This window comes from Cydia fagiglandana, chromosome 23, assembly GCF_963556715.1.
Source record: "Cydia fagiglandana chromosome 23, ilCydFagi1.1, whole genome shotgun sequence".
Lineage (NCBI taxonomy): Eukaryota > Metazoa > Arthropoda > Insecta > Lepidoptera > Tortricidae > Cydia > Cydia fagiglandana.
This window is the reverse complement of record NC_085954.1, coordinates 7,666,724-7,688,456: the sequence shown is the minus strand read 5'-3', so window position 1 is coordinate 7,688,456 and position 21,733 is coordinate 7,666,724. Positions and strand designations below refer to the sequence as shown.

Genomic DNA, 21,733 nt, shown 5'->3' with positions numbered 1-21,733 from the left:
ATCGTCTGAGCTAAGATTTGACGAGGGCATGGGCATGGGCGGCGGAGCATGTGGGTATACCATTGAGGATAAAAAGCGTTTTACCTCACTCACCTCTTTGGCGAGGTTATGAAACATACCATCTTCTCGACGTTTCCTTTTTGAAGATTTGTGTGGCGCTCTCCGTTTCCTCTTTGAAGGCCCTGGTATTGACGGATCCACCGATTTCATGCTCGTTTCCGAGCTATCTGAAGATGAGGAATTACCCTCGTCGTCGCCCATCGTACGTACTGAAAAACAAAACTAATTAAAATCTATCATACGAACGGTTACACCGTTAAAATTTTTTTTTTTTTCAAAATATATATAAATAGATATGAATAATGAAAAAATAGGCACTTATTTTTTTTTTTACCAGATCGCAGAAATATCGAGCGTGCTTTCTGGTAACAACCGTCTAGTCGGAAAACAAAATTGCCAATGAAGCTCGATTTGAATTCGAGAATCCATTATGGCTGCCATGGTGGGGTTGAAACGGAAACAAATGGCGGGAATGTAGGGTGACCAGTACTGAAAAACGGCACTTCAACCAACATAGTCTCGGAAATCAGTGTTGCTACTCTCATTTATTATAGGCTTCGAATGACGTACAGTTGGTTAATAGTTGTTCAAACCAATTTGTTAGTCAGTAACAACCAGGAAAACTATACTCATCCTTTTCTTTTGGGTGCTAGAGTACAGACGTACGCTTGTAAGACAAAGATAGTATGACTCTACCTATCTATCATTGAAATGAGACAGTCCTTTGACAAACTATACTTGGTATTTTTTTTATAAAAATGGCAACCCAAATTCCAACAAAAAATTAAAAAATATTTCTACACGTCATCTGGCGACTGTCAAACAGTTTTACGCAAGGGTTTTCTTATTTTTAATGCAAATTGGTCTGTTTTGAACAATAACAAAATGGTAAATTGAATTCTTTTAACAACAATAATCTAATTAATGACACTCCAATGTTGTATCTTTTAAGACTTCTCTGTAATAGACAAATTTGTGGTCGTCTTTCCGGCGTATGTTTATTGTTGAATTATTGAATATTTCGCTTATTTCAGGTGCTTATAGCAGCTACAGTATGCACAAAGTCAGGGAAAGGTAATTAAAATTCATTCCCTACTCATTTTATACAGTGTGGTTCAGTTTTACATGAAAGTTATGATGATATACGTGTTCATGTTTTTAGCCTTAGTGTCACGCCAGTTTGTGGAAATGACGAAGGCGCGGATAGAGGGACTGCTGGCAGCCTTCCCCAAGCTTATGACTGGAGGCCGCCAACACACCTTCGTCGAGACTGAGTCAGTCAGGTAAGTTTCAAATGGTTTGTCAAATGTGTGTTCAAAATCTTCATGGCGAAGTGCAAGCTTTTAACAGAATATTTATATATACTCATAATCTGCAGAAGTTGCAGAAGAAATATTAGAAATGAAGTGATTACTGAACACTTCACTGTTAACCCGTGGAGCGCCCTAGTATCACACCCTACAGAGTAATATGGGTCTAATTGCTTTACATCATATTGTTCTATGCTGGACATTCAACGGGTTCAAATAATAAGAGTGTGCATAAGTCACTTTAACCTCACCCGCTTATAGCTAACTCTGCTCCTGAATTTACCATGATACAGGGCTCCGAACCGTTTTTTTGTAAAACCCGAAACAGCCCAATACTTTCTAGTATTAGATTGTCCCATTAAAAATGAAATAATAAATCAAAGAACGAAAAATAATGTAACTATTCCTGTAAAAACTGGTTCTGATCATTGTCCATATATTTTGTTGCAGATATGTGTACCAGCCGCTGGACAAGCTGTACATGCTGCTCATCACCACAAAGGCCAGCAACATCCTCGAGGACCTGGAAACTCTCCGCCTCTTCAGCCGAGTGGTAATTGTTTTTAATATTTACCAGGATAAACTAAAATGAATGTCTAACTAGAATTTTTGTAAAAAAAAAGAAATGTTACATTCCACACAAAATGAGCCTAGGCGGAAATTTCTGAGCAATCCTTGGTCTACTTGACATGTTTAAATCCATTTGACAACCGACATGTTTAAATCACTTACAAGTCATTGGACTCATTGGTTAGCCCTGTATTTTATACTTGTAATTATTATGTTTATCATTATCTCAGTATGCACAAAACAAGCTTCATGGAAATTGTAAGGTCATTTATTTGTGTGATGAACACGAACACAAATATTAAAATTTGTTACTGAGTCATAGCTTGGCTTAGTTTGGGGCTAAGTTGATCTGTGTAAATGTCCCCTGATATTTACTTAGTTAGTTTTATATTTTATTTCATCAGGTACCTGAATACTGCACTCAGTTGACTGAAACAGAGGTGTTGAATCAAGCCTTCAACCTGCTCTTTGCCTTCGATGAGATTGTGGCTCTCGGGTACAGGGAGAGTGTCAACCTGGCACAGGTAAAGTTATTAATTTAAAGAAAGAAATTAACTATAAATCTATGAAAATTCTGGCCAAGATGGGACACTGACAACACTGAGTAAAAACGGGACCCTATTACTAAAACTCCACTCTCCGTCTGTCTGTCTGTTTGTCTGTCTGTCACCAGGCTGGATCTCATGAACCGTGATAGCTAGACAGTTGAAATTTTCACAGATGATGTATTCCTTTTGCCGCTATAACAACAAATACTAAAAAGTACGGGACCCTCGGTGGGCGAGTGGCGAGTCCGACTCGCACTTGTCCGGGTATTCTTAACTATGTGACATCTATTTCAGTTTGTAATATCTAAGGGTCGTATTCCACCCATCCAATTTCTTCTTCCAATGTGTATTGCTTCTCACATTTTGCTTTAATGAGCGAGTGAGACGCATTGACATTGGGCAAAGAAATTGGACAGGTGGATTGCCACCCTAAGTCATGTCATGTAAGTTTACTAAATATATCATTTTCAGGTTCGGTCCTTTGTCGAAATGGATTCTCATGAAGAAAAGATTTATCAGGCCGTTAGACAGGTCAGTACGAGTTAGTTATGATAGTAACTATTATTACCGTATAATTCACTTTAAGGAGCCCCTTAGCAATCTTATCACCTACATTTGCACTACAGATATATTTATAAGACAAACGGCTATCGGTTCTTCAATCTTTTATCTCCATTCTTGTCTACGAGATTTTGAGAAAAATGGATACTTATTTTTGTATAATTTTTTTTAACATTGTCTAAAATAACACTTTTTTCGTAACTCGATTACTGTGAAGTATCTTACATAAGTATATGAAAACCACATATTTGGGTTCGTCTTTGACGTCTCGAAAAATGTGTCTGTGATTTTAATTTTAAACTAATTAACACAAAAGTTATGGCTAGAAAACCAGTTTTTTGGGCTAAAATTGTTCATTGATGCCGAATATCTCGAAAACAATGAACTTTGAAGTAAATATGGGATACTATATTGCTTAAAGCCGTTGCTGTTAATATGATAAGCTACAAAAACATTAGAAAACTAAGAGATTTAATTCGAAGGTCCCTTAACCGTTTGGGTGCGGATGGCACGACAGGCGTGTCATCAATGTTCTTAACGTGTGGCGTATGACACGACAGGCGTGCCATCATATTCTATGGCGTAAGGCACGCCTGTCGTGTCATCAAATAATTGGTACGCCACAGCTAAAAGTTTTCGGAAATGGAAGACACAACGAACCGGTTAATAGATTGTGTTCATTTGTAAATGTTTCTTGTAGACTCAAGAGAGAGAAGCGGCTAACCGTATGCGCGAGAGAGCAAAGGAGCTCCAGAGAGAACGACTGGAAGCCGCCAAGAGGGGCGGAGCGCCGCGCAGCACCATGGCCTTCGGTGAGAAATACATAATATAACACGAGAAATGGTGTATTCCCATTCTGCATTGGTCTTATAATAAAAGTTGTTCAGTATGACCTATAAAATGGTGTCTATTGTTTGCCAAAAAGTTTTAAGTCACAATGTATTGTTTGTCCGCATTTTCGTTAGTCATAATTTGATTGGTTCAGAAACGCGTAACTTTTCAGGATTGCCATAAAATAAACCTAACCTATCTATAGGATAACTACGAAAATCCTGAAAAATTAACCGATTCAGTTTTGACGACTTATGATAATATGATAAACGATACATTATAACATTAAACTTTATGTGAGACAAAGGGACCCCCTAAGAAGTAACTACGTATGGCCGATCCAAAAAGAATTTAAGGAATATAATTTATCGTCGACAGGTAGTAGCGGTGGTTTCGGCAACCAGTCTATGTCCTCAGCTGCAGGAGTGGAACCCATCGCGGAGAAGATTCCCACCACGCCCGCCAGGGACACGTGAGTATCTGAGTATAGAGGTTCTGCACAAACCACGCGAGGTGTTTTCGGCTACTTTTTGACCCCCCCTCCTCTCCCTTGGCAATATTTGGTGAAGTTTTTGGCTACCCCCCTCCCCCACATTACCTCGCGTGTATTTTTGTGAAATATTTCCATTCGACCGGTCAAGGCCACGCGCTTCAAAAAATCGTAAAATAGACTTGCTATTTTGAAGCGCGGAGTTAAAGTTAATTATGTTTAACGAAACCGAGATAAAGTATCTATCATGTGGTAGGTATTTTTTCTTAGAAAAATACACGTGAGGCTCCTTATGACCCCCCCCCTGCATCCCAACGTGATCTGTCGTGACCACTCCCCCCCATAGAACCTCGCGTGATTTGTGCACAAGCCCAATAAGTATGAATTTTCTCCTGTGTTTTTCGCACGTGTATCGTAATGTATTATTACATTTCCAGTCGTCCAACAACCCGTTCAGCGATGAAGCTCGGCTCCCGCGGCACGGACGCGGAGTCCTTCGTGTCCAAACTGCGGAGCGAGGGGGACGCCGCCGCCGCAGTCACCCCCACCACCCAACCCGACGTCAAACCCGGGGCTCTACCCGCGCCCGACCAGAAAGAGTACGTACTACAGCTGTCCCACTCGCTCAGCATCGTGTCCAAACTGCGCGGCGAGGGGGACGCCGCCGCCGCAGTCACCCCCACCACCCAACCCGACGTTAAACCCGGGGCTCTACCCGCGCCCGACCAGAAAGAGTACGTACTACAGCTGTCCCACTCGCTCAACATCGTGTCCAAACTGCGCAGCGAGGGCGACGCCGCCGCCGCAGTCACCCCCACTACCCAACCCGATGTCAAACCCCGGGCTCTACCCGCGCCCGACCAGAAAGAGTACGTACTACAGCTGTCCCACTCGCTCAACATCGTGTCCGAACTGCAGCACCCTACCCGACGTCAAACCCAGGGCTTTACCCGCGCCCGACCAAAAAGAGTACGTACTACAGCTGTCCCACTCGCTCATGTTTGTGTCCGAACTTCGCCGCCGTACCAGCCTCCACACAACCTGTGTTCCAAAATCTGTGTATCGAATTGACGTAAATTTAAAAATGAAACAATTGACCTTTTACTCGTAGTGGGATCTACTTGCTGCCTTTATGAACCCGAGCCAACATAAGATTTTTTATGTGAGGTTGTTCCCGAGCGATAATTCGTCAAAAATTTAAGGAGATTTATCATGAAACACCGACATTTGGGGAGTTAATGAACGGTAAACACGTAAAAATAAAATATTTTAGTCCTTTCCTTCCATTTACAACAACAATCATATTGTAACACCCTGACAGGGTAACATGTACGCTTCCTAACATTGTATTTAACATCATGTATTTCTATGCATCAATGTACATGTATGCAATAAATGACAATAAACAATAAACAATTTTCTACGTGTTTGACTATGACTACTATTCGTAAGTCGTCCAACGGAGCGGCAGCTGACGTTAACAATATTTAATACATCTGTTTTAACCACTTGATGAGTTGAGGAGGAGATTTATTTCTCAACTATTTAAAATAGTAATTTCTTTATTTCAGTGTTCACCTGAGATTTGAGGAGAGGCTGAACCTGGTAGCCGGACGTGATGGCGACATACAGAGTTTCGAGCTCTCGGGTAAGCGAAACTCGCCTTTACTGTTATAAAAATACAGTACACGTTTACCGTACGATTTGGAGAGAGAAATTATTAGTAATATGAAAGAGAATTTGATATACCTAGAGGCGGATAGTCAAAGTAATTTGTAGCCACAGTATATTTACTGCCATCGTTCGTTCGACACATGATTAAATTTTTAGTACGCCATTTGACTTTGATCCTTGTTCGTTCACTGATATGTGTTAAATTTGTTAAATGTCTAAAAGTGTCGCCATCTACACGAGCATAGGCCAAAGGTATAGCGCCATACCAAATATCAAATATCAAATATCAACATTTATTCAGCAAATAGGCCACAAGGGCACTTTTACACGTCAACATTGAATTTACATAAAAGCAAAAATAATAACATCAACAATTTTATAAATTAAAACTAACAATTCAATCTAACGTATTACAATTACTAAGAGATGTATATGGTCTCTTAATGTCGAATTACATACAAAATACAGATAAAAAAACACACACAAAAAATCTATAATATTTAGAGGTGTAAATGTCTCTAGGTGTCAGAACTATAAGATTATATAGTTTATCAAGTTATCCTTAGAGATGTATAGGGTCTCCAAGAGTCAATATCCTGTATAATTAATACATTCATTAAAAGAAAAGAAACATACGAGAACAGAATGAGGCGTCTCACTGTAATTAATTAATAAAAGTTACTAAGTATAATAGCTCGTGTTAGCTTAACAGACCAGTCTCCACAAACAGCACCCGTTCACGAGTATGACGCGTATCTCAGCCATCGCCTCCCTCAACCTTCATTCGGGAAAGTGGCGACCCGATCAACAACGCCACCGTAAGCAAAGACTTTTAAGCGAGCATGACATGTTCAAGCTACCGGCCTATATTAATATTAAAATAGTAATAACATGTAGCTGTAAGACACGGCATTTTGTGCTCATATGTTACATAAAAAGACAGTAATATAGCTTCACATAATTACTAGCCTAAGTTGACTTAGAGATGTAAAGGTCTCTAAGTGTCAGAAACATTAAAAATATAGGTAAGTATGTACAATCAAAAATAAAAATCAAATAAATAAATATGTACTTAGAGATGTATAAGGTCTCCAAGTGTCCAAAACTAAAATTAAATTAAACAATATAATCAAGCGAGAACATCATTGTCTCATGTGTCAATTCTACTGGACACTAGCATATTTAATTCAGTGTAAAAAAAAAAACAATATTTATTTAATTCTTATTATACTAATGAAACCAATCAAGCTACCGGCTTAAAAGCATCTCTATCGTTTATAAAATCATTTACAGTGTAGTACGCCTTACATAACAAGGAGTGCTTAATGTGCGACTTAAATTTGTGAAGTGGTAAATTCACTACATCAGTGGGGACTTTGTTATAAAAACGTGTACAGTTCCCGACGAAAGACGTACTAACCTTACGGAGGCGGTGGGCGGGCACGGCAAGTTTATGTTTGTTTCTAGTGTTATAGTTATGGATATCACTGTTAACCTTGAATTCGTGGATGTTTTTCCGAACATACATAATATTCTCTAGTATGTATTGAGATGCAACGGTAAGAATGTTAACTTCTTTGAATTTCTCTCTTAGGGATACTCGAGCGCCCAGTCCATAGATGGAACGTACAGCTCGTTTTTGCAGCACAAATATTGTCTGAATATCTGCCGCTTTTCCCCACAACAGAATTCCATAAGACATAACACTATGGAAGTAACTATAGTATACCAGCCTGGCCGTCTCTACGTTTGTCAGCTGTTTGATTCTCCTCACTGCATAGGCTGCTGAACTAAGTTTTCCGGCTAGAGTGCCTATATGTGCATGCCATTGCAGTTTGGAGTCTAAAGTGACTCCCAGGAAAACAGTTCGGTCCTCAAATTCCAGCGTATCACCTTTTATTTTAATCTTGCCGTTATTTACCTGCTTGACGTTAGGTAGCGTAAACTTGATGCATTTGGTTTTCTTGGCGTTCAAAAGCAAATTGTTTGCCGTAAACCAGTTTACAATGGTAGATAGCGCGTCATTAATGCTCTCGAAGCTATTTTCCTTTCTGTCCACTTTAAATATAAGGGAAGTGTCATCTGCAAATAACACTATATCATGTCTATCTTGCACAACTTTTGGTAAGTCATTAATGTATACCAAAAACAGGAAGGGACCAAGAATTGAACCTTGAGGCACTCCGAGGGCTACCGGGGACCCCGCCGATTGAGTTCCATTAATAACTACTCGCTGAGTTCTATCCGAAAGGTACGATGAGACCAGGTCAAGGGCACTAGCTTTTATCCCATAGCGGCTTAATTTTCTCTTTAAATTTTCGTGATCAACGCAATCAAATGCCTTTGACAGATCACAGAAAATTCCAACAGCATCTTGAGCTTTTTCCCAAGCATCAAAGATGTGTTTTAGAAGTACCGCACCGGCGTCAGTAGTTGATCGCCCTTTGGTGAAACCAAATTGATTGCTGTCAAGCAGTTTGTTTCTGTTGAAATGTGACAATAGTTGATTCAGAATAAGTTTCTCGAACACTTTGCTTAATGCCGGTAGTATTGAAATCGGTCTAAAGTTCGTGGGATCTGTTCTCGTTCCTGATTTAAACAGAGGGATAATTTTGCTATGTTTCATAATATCTGGAAAAATTCCAGCATCAATGCATCTGTTGAAAATCTCAGCTAAGTATGGTGTAATTGACTCAATGATGGAATCTAATACTTTGACAGACAGGCCCCAAAGATCTTCTGTTTTCTTTAAATTTAAAGACCTAAAAGTCTTAAGAACTATATTCGATGAGACATACGAAAATTTGAAGATTTCTGTACATTCTGCCACATTTGTCTTCAAAATTTCTTCAGCGACGTCTGGCGATGAATTAAGGGATCTTGTTGTTTCTACCGGGATATTCGAGAAAAACCGCTCAAAATGATCTGCTACTTCACGGTCGGAACTTACTAAAGTGTCAGCAATTCGTAGGTTGTAGTGCGGATCCTTCAGTTTACGTTTTCCAGTTTCATTACTGATAACTTGCCATACAGTTTTGACTTTATCGCTGGAATTTAGGATCTTTTTCGACAAATAATCGGCTTTAGCGGCGACACACAACATTTTAAAAGATTTAGAATAATTTTTGACGTACTCTAGAAATTCCGGGCTTTTATCAGTTGCCTTTAAATCATATAAGTCGTAGAGCCGGCGTCTTTTCTCGTGAATATCCGGTGTAGCCCAGTCGCTAAATTTAGTCTTAGCCTTGCCTTGCACCTTTTTCTGAATGAAACAGGCATCAAATTCCTTTTTAATACAATTAAACAACTCGGAACTCAAACAGTCAGGGTTTTCCTGGGTACATGAAAGACAACATAATTGTTTAGTAATATTACGATTGAATAAACCTAGGCGACTTTCGGAAATCGGCCTGCACAAAGTATCTTGAGGAATTTCTTCAGTTTTCCCGCTGAAAGAAGCTTTTAGTCCACAGTGGTCAGAACTTAGGTTGTTAATAACAGATTTACTAATCGCGTCATTATTACTAAAGATGTTATCTATACATGTAGCACTGGTTGCTGTGACTCGAGTGGGTTCACAAAATAAATTGACTAAATTGAAGGATTTAAAAGTATTTAGTAACCTTCCACATAATGGCGAATTTTCTAGCAAATTAATATTGAAATCACCACATACAATTATTTTTTTATGACTTCCAAAAACACTACTAAGTACTTCATCTATGACCGATTCGAATAAGTTATAGTCTGCCGATGGGGGCCTGTACACGCATATAATTATAAATTGTTCCAATTCAACACAAGAAAGTTCTATAAGGCGTTCCACTGACATGTCAACAATGTCTTTACGCTCCTTACTTTTTAAATTATGTTTTACCATTATCAATGACCCGCCGCGATTGCAAGATCTCCTAAAAAATGAACTTACTATACTATGATTATTGAAATTAAACATAAATTCATGATCTTTAAGCCAGTGCTCAGTTATACAGAGAATGTCAATATTCGAGTACTGTATAAACAAATCAATTTCGTGTTCCTTACAGGTAAATCCTTGGATATTTTGATGAACTAAGTTCAATAAATTGGTTTTACCAAACATACTAGCATCACAGTGATCAATATGAACGGAGCCGGCTGGTGCACACGTTGTCGTAGCGATTAGTTTAAATTCAAATCACCAGGCGGCTCCATCTCAAACCCTATGCTACCAAGGCGTAAAATACTACGCGATTTAAGGCTATTAGACGCCGTGCTAGCCACGACGGGGTCTTCAATATTATATGCTAACAGGTTAGCACACTCTACAAGACATCTTCTCGGTAGGTAGGTCCTCTTATGGGGCATAACAAAATCTTCTATAAATTTATTCGTATCAAAATACGAAATCGTACTACTGTACAAGGAAAGGTTATACAATAAAGAATTGTAATGAAATACCCTCTTATTGACCTTGCTCGACATTCTATAAGGGAGCGCACAGATAATTATTTTAGCAACCTCTCCCCGGTCAATCGCCGACAGCGTAGCGGATAATTTTAAGATATCTCGCTTAGTACAGTCTAAACTATTCCCTAATAAAACTACAAGCGTCGAGTCGCGGTCAAACTCGCCCGCAGAAATAGATTCGATCAAACGATCGACAGAGGCGCCCGGGTGACAGTGGTTGACGACGCCCTGCGACAAGCGCTGCGCCAGCAGCACGCCCAGGCCGGCGCCCACCTCGTCCGAGTACAGCAGCGTGCGGCGGCCGGCGGCGCGCGGGCGGCGCTGCGGCCGCGGCGGGGCCGCCCCAGACCCGAGGCGGGGCGGCGCTGGTGCTGGCGAGGGGAGGCCTGGCGGCGATGGAGCTGGCGAGACAGGGCTCGGCGGGGATGGCGCAGGCTCGACGTAGGTCAGCAGCGACAGAGCCAGCTTGACAAGGCTCGGCGGTGAAGGGGCCGGCTCGACGAGGCACGGCAGCGACGGAGTCGGCTCGGCTCGGCCCGGCCCCGATGGAACCTGCTCGGCTCGGCTCAGCGGTGACGATGGCGGCGGGGGCGCCGGATCCGCGACGCGAGGGGCGGGCGCGGAGCCGCCGCGCAGCTCGGGCGCGCGGGCGGCGCGCGACGCGAACAGGGCGCGCAGCGCGGGCGAGCCCGGCGCGGCCAGGGCGGCGCGCAGCGCGGGCGAGTCCGGCGCGGCGGGGCGGGGCGGGGGCCGCGGCGAGTCCATACGCAGAGTGTAGCCGCTCCCCGGTTCTAGAACATTATTCATAAAGGCTATGTATTCCTGTAACGCTTTACTTGACAGTTCGTCTCTATTATTTAAGTTTTTCAACTTTAATTCTAATTTTTCTAGTTCATCGGAGCGATGACTCAATTCTTCTACTGTCCGGTCTAGTTGGTATTGGCAGTTTAGAAGTTCATCGCTTAAGGCGACACTGTTACATTTGGATTGTATCGTTTTGAATATTGAATTATGGCGTTTTAGCAAAAGTTTAGATTTCTTTATGAATCTACTGAGTTTTAAATATTTTTTTATTTTTTTGGATCCTTTCAGTGCGACTCTAATATCACTACTGCCTTCAATGTGCACAGAACTTTTTAAATCTACTGTTTCTACCATTGGGGAGAACCCTATGCTATCATCGACTGAATCTACATCAAAGCTATTAATTTCAGCAAAAATACTTAAATTATTGTCTCGCAGTCCGGAGTGGCCGGAGCAATACTTGCAACTATGTTTTGTTTCTGACTCCTCCAGCTGCTGTTCTAAGTCCTGGATGCGTTGTAATGCCTGCTCATGTATCTCCTGACAATTCTTGAACTGATCAACGGCAGCTTGAAGTTCATCCCGCTGCCCCTGCATGTCTTCGAACTCAACATCCTGGTTAGCGAGCTGAGACTTGAGGGTTGTGTTTATTCTAACAACTTGCTCAAATTGCTCTGCACTCTCTTCCTGTTCTTGAAGGAGTCTTTTGTTCAATTCTTCGGCTGTTTTCAGTTCTTTCTGTAATTGCTGCATTTTAGCAACCAGGACATCCCTGCGTGTAGTCATCTTAGTAGTTTGAGCTGTAAACATATTGGTAGTGTATGACATCTGAGCAAAATAGATGAATGAAATTCAATGCTTCTAACAGAATATAGTGATTTAAAAAAAAAAATGTAAACTACAAATGACTTGATTTGTAAGTGATAACTGTGATAAGCTTCTTAGAATTTATACAATAAATTTCATAATTTGCTGTTTTATAAGTTAACTGCTTACCGCAGGGTATGATTTAATGGTTCTTAAGGTGATTTAAGAATGAATTAAGATATTTAGGTATGTTAAAATCCTGTTATGTTTTAAACAAAGTTCTCCTCAAATCGTATGAAGGTAGCAAAAAAAAGTATGACAATTAGAAATAAACTAAAAACTAGGCTTATAAATTATGAAAACAATACTCATCTGTAAAATCTTCGGTGAAATACAGGCAAAAACGGTGTAATTTTTAAATCTGGAACGTTACATCGTTGACAGTTTCCATGTTTTTTGTCGTCAATATATTTCTTCTTATGTTAATGTAACACTTTAGATAATGATACAGCACTATAATTGCGACGTGCAGGTTCTATTTATCACCATAACTTGTTAATTATTCCATTATAATAATTATAATTACTTATTTAAATACGCAGAGCTAATTTGACGTTTGGTCCCGGCCAGTGTTGCCAGGTAAAATCCCTATTGATTGATATTATACCGTAGTATAATATCAATCAATCAAGCATTTTGTTCGTGGTAAACTTAAAGCTAAGATTACATACAAAAGTATAACTAAAAACTACAGATATCAATAAAATTGGTAAGCATTAAAGTTTACCACGAAAATGGGCTCGCCTCAGCATAATACTGACCCGAAAGTCAGCGCTGATCTTCCGGCGAGACCATTTTGTGCGCCACGAACGCACCGTGCAACACGGCCCTATCAATAAATCTGAACGCGTCCACTTTGCTTGCGCTTTGCGGTGGCGATCAGCGCCATCTAACGCATCTAATAATTAATGGTATATTTTATACAGGTCTCCTGACACTGCGCATCAGCAACGAGCAATTCGGCCGCATACACGTACACGTCGATAACAAGGACACCAGGCCGTTGCAGTTACAGGTATAAGTGCTATAAGTACAGGCTACTAACAAAATAAGTGCGTGTCGGAATACAGGGCGTCACAAGACTATGGGACACCAAGGGAAAGTACCTTAAATATCGTAGATAGGATATTTTGCTCAAAGAAGTCATTATTTTAAATTAAAAAATAATTTAAACTGCATTAGTAGATTTTTAAATAATTACATGGTTGAACCGGGAATCGAACCCGCTACACGAGAAAAAAAATCACCCTGTAGTTTTATCAGACCGATCGAAAGGATTCATCATAAGGATTATTTTTTGCTAAATAACATAGTGTCAGAAATAAAAGGAAGGCCATGAATTTTAAGATTTGATGTGAAATTTAGCGAAATAATCAAGAGTGCGACTTTGTATTCAACAAAATGGGCCCCTTTTTGAGCATTTGATAAATTAAATTGATTAATTTTGAATTAAAAATATAAGGTAGGGTTTTAAAGGTGTGTGCACGACCCTTTAAATGACAAATAAAAGTACGGGAGTAGAAAAAATACTTTAAGCCCTTCAAATAATAATAATTCAATTGTCTACAGACTCACCCCAACGTCGACAAAGAGGCGTTCCGATCCAGCGGCGTGATAGGCTTGAAGCAGGCGCAGAGACCGTTCCCCCTACACTCTGATGTCGGCGTACTCAAATGGCGTCTTGCTACCGCCGACGATAAGCTGGCTCCTATCTCAGGTAAATAAATATTATGGGACAATCTTACAATACTTACCGGACCGAAAGCCAGCAATAGATATTAATGGCAAATTCTAACGTCGACAAAGAGGCATTCGGATCCAACAATGTGATAGGCTTGAAGCAGGCACAGAGACCGTTCCCCCTACACTCTGATGTCGGCGTACTCAAATGGCGTCTTGCTACCGCCGACGATAAGCTGGCTCCTATCTCAGGTAAATAAATATTATGGGACAATCTTACAATACTTACCGGACCGAAAGCCAGCAATAGATATTAATGGCAAATTCTAACGTCGACAAAGAGGCATTCGGATCCAACAATATGATAGGCTTGAAGCAGGCACAGAGACCGTTCCCCCTACACTCTGATGTCGGCGTACTCAAATGGCGTCTTGCTACCGCCGACGATAAGCTGGCTCCTATCTCAGGTAAATAAATATTATGGGACAATCTTACAATACTTACCGGACCGAAAGCCAGCAATAGATATTAATGGCAAATTCTAACGTCGACAAAGAGGCATTCGGATCCAACAATGTGATAGGCTTGAAGCAGGCACAGAGACCGTTCCCCCTACACTCTGATGTCGGCGTACTCAAATGGCGTCTTGCTACCGCCGACGATAAGCTTGCTTCTATCTCAGGTAAATAAATATTATGGGACTCTAAAAAATACTCATATACCTTTTTACCCGACCCGGGTATGTCCTTAAACCACGTCCAAGACCACCGGTGGACGGGCAGCAGCGTCCCTCAAATTCGGTGTACTCGACTGCGATCGCCAATCCGCCTGCCAAGCGTGGCGATTATGGCATTCACCCCCCAAAAAAGGGGGAGGCCTATGTTCAGCAGTGGACTTCTTATGGCTGAGATGATGATGATGACCTTTATTGTGTAAAAAATACTCAAATACATACCTTTTTTGTGTATAAAATTTCTCACTTTTTTTACACAGTCAACTGCTGGCCGTCAGAGGGCGCCAACGGCGGCTGCGACGTCAATATCGAGTATGAACTCGAACAGGATCATCTTACCCTGCAAGACGTCACTATCAACATTCCTCTGCCGTAAGTATAGTCAGGGGTCTCTATTGTTTCCCAAATAGTTTTAAGTCATAATGTATTGTTTGTCCGAATTTTCGTTAGTCATAATTGGTTTTTCTCAGAAACGCGTAACTTTTCAGGATTTCCATAAAACAAACCTAACCTAACCTAACCTATCTACAGCATAACCTTACGAAAATCCTTTAAAGTTAACGGTTTCAGTTTTATGACTAACGATAATATGACAAACAATACATTATGACTTAAAACTTTATGGGAAACAAAGGGACCCCGTATAGTCAGGCGTGGCTCACTCCGCGATTTTGTCGCTTTGTTACATGTAGCTAAAAGTACATCCGTTGCACTCCAATTTTGGTGGCTAGTAGCCATAAGCCGCGCGTGGCGCTGTCGCCACCTAGCGGCCATATCTGTCCTGATCTTAACAGACGCGCTTTGTTAGAGAGTGAATCTTTTGTACCTAGTACTATTATTTATTCTGTGGTATAGTCGATAGTCTTTTAAAAATACATCTTCCTTGCGTTGTCCCGGCTTTTGCCACGGCTCATGGGAGCCTGGGGTCCGCTTAGCAACTAATCCCAATTGGCGCGGGCACTAGTTTTTACGAAAGCGACTGCCATCTGACCTTCCAACCCAGAGGGGAAACTAGGCATTACTGGGATTAGTCCGGTTTCCTCACGATGTTTTCCTTCACCGTGCTTTTCGGTGAAGGAAAACATCGTACTGGTAGATATCAAATGATATTCCGTACATAATTTCCCAAACACTCATTAGTATGAGCCGGGGCTTGAGCTTGAACCCAAGACCTCCGGATTGACAGTCGTACATTTTTCTTTTCTGCACACGAAAATTGTCTCGTTATTCTATGACTACAAAACTACTTCGTAAAAATTAGTGCCTACGCCAATTCTTGGGATTACTTGCCAAGCAAGCGGACCTCAGGCTCCCATGAGCAAAATGCCGGGATAATTATGACGACCGGTCTGGCCTAGTGGGTAGTGACCCTGCCTGCTAAGGCGATGGTCCTGGTTCGAATCCCAGTAAGGGCATTTATTTGTGTGATGAACACTAATATTTGTTCCTGAGTCATGGGTGTTTTCTATGTATATAAGTATGTATTTATCTATATAAGTATGGATATCGTCGCCTAGCACCCATAGTACAAGCTTTGCTTAGTTTGGGGCTAAGTTGATCTGTGTAAGATGTCCCCAATATTTATTATTATTTATTTATAATTTAAATAATTCCCATTTTTAATTATATTTTTCTTCAGAACCGGCAACAGCTCAGTAGTGGTCCACCAATGGGAGGGCAGCTATGCGCAGAAAGGCCGCAACCTGATCTGGAGCATTCCACTCATCGACAAGCAACATAAGTCTGGCAGTCTTGAGTTCACGTGAGTACAATCTACTCACCCTTGGTTTGATTGACTACAGAGCTGAGACCTTGCTTAGGTCTCAGCTCTGTAGTGGACCAATGGGAGGGCAGCTCAAAATTGGGCCACCAATGGGAGGGCAGCTACGCGCAGAAAGGCCGCAACCTGATCTGGAGCATTCCACTCATCGACAGGCAACATAAGTCTGGCAGTCTTGAGTTCACGTGAGTACAATGTCTACTCAAGGGTGCTTAGGTCTCAGCTCTGTAGTGGACCAATGGGAGGGCAGCTCAGTAGTGGTCCACCAATGGGAGGGCAGCTATGCGCAGAAAGGCCGCAACCTGATATGGAGCATTCCACTCATCGACAGGCAACATAAGTCTGGCAGTCTTGAGTTCACGTGAGTACAATGTCTACTCAAGGGTGCTTACGTCTCAGTTCTGTAGTGGACCAATGAGAGGACAGCTCAGAATCGGTCCACCAATGGGAGGGCAGCTACGCGCAGAAAGGCCGCAACCTGATCTGGAGTATTCCACTCATTGACAAGCAACATAAGTCTGGCAGTCTTGCTACGAGCTACGAACTATACCGAAAATTATAGACATGGCGTCTCCGTTGATGATATCCTGTAAGCCTAATGTCCCCGTTTCCACAGGGTGACCCCAGCGATCCCCAACGACTTCTTCCCGCTGACCGTCTCCTGGAGCTCGGACACCACCCTGGCGCTGCTGACCGCCACCCGCGTGTCGCAGGCGGCCGACGGCTCGCCCGTCGACTACTCGCAGGAGATCAGCTTCCATCCCGACAAGTATGAGATCGTCTAGGTGCGTTTTTATGGTAACATTCCATTTCTGACTGCAGCTGCACTACTAGTACTGAACGCGTCGCTGTCATTGTCAATTTCCATAGTAAAATGAACAGTAATGCAGCTGTCGTTGGAAATGGACTGTCACCTTTAGATTCAATGGCAGTTTTGCAAACTCGTAATGGCAATGAGATTCACGTGAACCTTGTCTTTCGTTCGTTCTTTGATAATGTATGTATACCGGGTGTGGCCTGTAATACGAGCAAAAAATTAAACTGTAGGCTGTACTCCTCATACTGATCAACATTTGTTCAGAGACTTTTAAAAATAACTTGTGGTTTGATTTTTAATACACTTTAAAGTTTATTCTAAGACGCAATGTATTGCGAATTTTGTTATGTTTAAGGCGTGACAAGCAACGTGAATCACAATGATATGGCGTGGCGATGGCGTCCATTGAAGATAATATTTATTTTGTATGAAAAATAGGGAGTCTAAATACTTCATAATTTTTTAAAGTTGTTGAACAAAAGTGTTAGCGGATGAGGATTCTATCTTTTAAATATTTGCTTGTGTTACAGGCCACACCCGGTAGATATAATGCATAATTGTTTTCCGTCGTATTTTCTCGGAAACGTTCGTATTTGTCATGCTACTCCAGTCAACGTCAGTACTTTTTGTACCGAGACTGACTGAAATAGCAAGACACTTTAAATGTCGAAAATACGATGGAAAATAATTATGCTACACACATCTATTCTGTAACGTAGTATCATGGCTATTAAGTGTTTGTGAAATAAAATATTACACATTTAAATTAAGTTAAAATTGTTTATTCATTTATTTTATTGTAGTTAATATTCCATTTTCACGTAAGTGAGGACACTTTGTAAAACACTGATAACATATTTTTTAGTTAAAAAAGCATTATAAAATGTGTGGATTCTACATGCCTAAACGGTAAGAAATAGTAAGAATGTCTACTTTTTAATATAATTGATAGATTTAAATAAGTTTCTTATGAAATGAACGCATAACGTTCGAAATAACACAGGTTCCAGAAGATATATATCTAAACCTAAATTGATTTTATTAATATAAAATAGCTATAAAAACTGTAAAATATTATAACATTATCAATAAACATTGAGAATATAATTTATTTTTCATTTACTTTACACATATTGTTAACATATTTGTGATATTTTTATTCCCAAATGTAGAAATGTGTCATGTGATGTGGCGTTGCGTTTCGCTCACTAACTTTTCGCGGGAAAAATATCGTACTTTTTATTTATTAGTTTAAGCAATTAAATGATAATTTAATAACGGAAATGCATTTGTAACATGATATAACGTCAACAAATCTCCTTATAAAAATATTTCGTTCAACTATAAACTTCATCAGAAAGCGATTTATCAAGACCTCCGTCTGGAGTATAGCGTTATATGGAAGCGAGACGTGGACATTAACCCAGCGTGATAGAGACAGATTGAGCGCTTTTGAAATGTGGACATGGAGAAGAATGGAAGGAATAACCTGGAAAGACAGGAAACCAAATACGGAAGTATTAAATTTGGTAGATGAGAAGAGATCTCTGCTAAAAATAATTGAAAACAGAAGGGGAAACATGTTGGGGCACCTGATACGTCACCATACTTACATAAAGTCTATAATTGAAGGCAGAATAGAGGAAGAGAGAGGCAGAGGAAGACCGAGACGTGCATATATTGACCAGGCCAAAGAGAAAATTAATGTAGTGACGTATCAGGAGCTCAAAACAGTGGCAGAGAAAAGAACGGAATGGCGAATATTCCACCGACAAGAACTAGGCTCTAAAGAACAATGATGATGATAAACTTCATGTATGAGGCTAATTATCAATTTGAATGACCGCTGTCAGAATGCTAAGTACTTTGTAATTACGTAAGCAGGTAAGTAAGAGTTTATTCCACTAATAAGCAAAACTACTTTCTATGAAGTTTGACAGTTTTTAGGGTTTCGTACCCAAAGGATAAAAACGGGACCCTATTATAAGACTTCGCTGTCCGTTTGTCCGTCCGTCTGTCTGTCTCCAGGCTGTAACTCATGAACCGTGATAACAGTTGAAATTTTCACAGATGATGTATTTTGTTGCCGCTACAACAACAAATACTAAAAACAAAATAAAATAAATATTTAAGTGGGGCTCCCATACAACAAACGTGATTTTTTTATTGCCGTTTTTTGCGTAATGGTACGGAACCCTTCGTGCGCGAATCCGACTCCCCACTCGCAATTGAAGAAGCTATCTACATTCGTGAATAAGGCACACAATTATACCTTATTTATTTATATTTATATGAGCCTAGAGTGTCCCACTGCTGGGCAAAGGCCTCCCTCCTCCCTTTCCACGTATCCCGGTTTTGACCCGTCTCCCACCAGTTCCTATCAAAGGCGTCAAGGTCATCTCGCCAACGCCGTCGAGGTTTGCCGCGACCCCGAGTTTGATGTGGGACCCAATTGGTTGCTGTTTTTGCCCACAAGTCATCCGGCATACGGCAAACGTGTCCCGCCCAGTCCCACTTCAGCTTGCATTATACCTACCTTATTAATATTTTTTACCTAAACAATTATACCTAATTAATATTTTTTAAACTTAAATGTTGATCAACAAACGCGAAGTTTATCTGGGATCATGATGTTAACTTTGTTTTCCTACCGTTATCCATGTGCGTAAAACACGAAAGATCTAGAATTTTAGTCACAATAAAATATACATTACGACACACAAGAATAGGCAATTTAATTTACGACTACTTATTTGGATTAGTGTCTATCTTCGATTAGGCATGATTAGGCATAGGTATTAAAATTAAACAAATAAAAAATTGCAAATATTTAATTTATTAAAATAAAAATCGAGTGAACGCTGCAATAATTATGATATTTATCTGATGGAATTTATTCTTAATTGGTACACTTGTGATCGCCCTATTCTCGTAAATTTAACAAATTCGTACATAGTTTTTTTAGCAATACCTTTTAAGCAGTACAAGGATTATTAAAAGCCTTCAAAATATTCCTTGTGCTGTTTCATAATAGTGAAAATATTAAACTCATACAGTTTTTTGTCTTTAGCGTAAAATTGGATCATAGTTGGTTGCGGTCCGAAAGCAGTCAGTTCTACTTCCAAGCTGACTTCAGTTCTTGGTCTGAATTCTCTACTAATAGTAGCATCTGGCTTGACAACGTATATTGTCTTATCTACAAGCAAAACCGAACCTTCTTCCATGCCGTTTAGGGGTGCAATTAGCGTGAGTTTATTAATTTGAGACGGTAAACCTGCTACTTTCTTAGGTTCATTGTTATCAGCATCATTAAATACATACACGTTCTTTTTAGAATCAAAGTAATACATATTTCCTTCATAACCGAACACAAAAGCTTGTACATCTTTGACGGCTGCTACTTTAACGCTGTTAGTCGCTTCATTATTAAGCTTGAACACTTCATGGTTTGCAGTTAAATAGTAAACAGTATTTGTCACATTGTTATGAGCTAGTTGTATAATATTGTCAGTAACATTGCCATGTTTTGCAGCACTATTATCAGCCTCATTATATTTGTAAATGCCATCATTAGCTCCGAAATAAATTACATTTTCACTAGTAGCTACGGCGTCTCTGCCATTGTCTAGTACTTTAGTGGCTTTACCGTCTTTGAAAACGTATAATCCTTTATCTTTTGGTTCACTGTTATTGATTTCAGCTTCTACGAAAAACATTATATTTGGCCCATCATTTTGGAAGTTTAATTTGTTGAAGGGGACGTATATTTTCACGATGTCGTGTTCGCTGGTATAAATGAGGTATTCCTCTTTGAAGAAATTTTCTGTCACGATGACCGTTTTACTAGCGCTAGGTGCTGCAGTGCACGCTAGGAAGAGACAGGATATAAATGGTAGGATCTTCATTTTGGTAGCCTGAAAAAGAATTCAAAGGTAAATTTCGAACCAATGAAGTGATGCGTAGTAAGACTTTAATGAAATAAGTACTTTTAATGAAATATTGTGGACATGAATAAATAAATAAATATTTGGGTGTCCCCAAATCTTACACAGATCAAATTAAGCCAAAAACTAAGTAAATCTGGCACTGTGGTTACTAGGCGACGATATACATATATAAATAGATACTTACATACATGGGTAACGTTCATAACTCAGGAACAAATATTCGTGTTAAACACACAAATAAATGCCTTTACCGGGATTCGAACCCGGGATACAGCTTCATATAGAGGGTCATTAATTTATTATGCACAAAATCAAGACTTACCGGTGTAGTGTACGGCTGTTTGCAAGATAGTAAAAAGAATTGGCTGATTTCTGTAATTGTCAGTGCATATTATCACGGTCGCCATTTGACCTAACGCAATCTTTAAAAAACATGCATACCTACCTACTCGTAGGTATACATACCTATCAGGTAAAAAATTAAGTAAAGCCCCTCTGGTATTGTAGGAATCAGACCAAGCTAACTCTGCATCTACTATGGCAAACGATATAGTGCTAAAGTGTCACCAGTCACCACAAACCAATAAGTTAACCCTTTATAAGGCATAAGGG

General features: G+C 40.2%; 2 protein-coding genes across 2 annotated transcripts; one reads left to right on the top strand and one right to left on the bottom strand.

Annotated features, from left to right (window-relative positions):
• The first annotated feature begins 828 nt into the window (after nucleotides 1–828).
• LOC134675879 (coatomer subunit delta) lies at nucleotides 829–18,281 on the top strand. Its single transcript, XM_063534207.1, has 15 exons — nucleotides 829–948; nucleotides 1,095–1,134; nucleotides 1,223–1,343; nucleotides 1,821–1,923; nucleotides 2,345–2,464; nucleotides 2,960–3,019; nucleotides 3,750–3,861; nucleotides 4,259–4,352; nucleotides 4,808–4,969; nucleotides 5,942–6,018; nucleotides 13,091–13,179; nucleotides 13,734–13,881; nucleotides 14,838–14,949; nucleotides 16,217–16,339; nucleotides 16,974–18,281. The coding sequence occupies exons 1-15, from the start codon at nucleotides 946–948 to the stop codon at nucleotides 17,140–17,142; spliced, it is 1,533 nt and encodes a 510-aa protein (XP_063390277.1). The 5' UTR covers nucleotides 829–945; the 3' UTR covers nucleotides 17,143–18,281.
• A 1,865-nt stretch (nucleotides 18,282–20,146) lies between these two features.
• LOC134675801 (uncharacterized) lies at nucleotides 20,147–21,101 on the bottom strand. Its single transcript, XM_063534100.1, has one exon. It carries the CDS (start codon nucleotides 21,077–21,079, stop codon nucleotides 20,168–20,170), a length of 912 nt encoding a protein of 303 aa, XP_063390170.1. The 5' UTR covers nucleotides 21,080–21,101; the 3' UTR covers nucleotides 20,147–20,167.
• Between the last annotated feature and the right edge of the window lie 632 nt (nucleotides 21,102–21,733).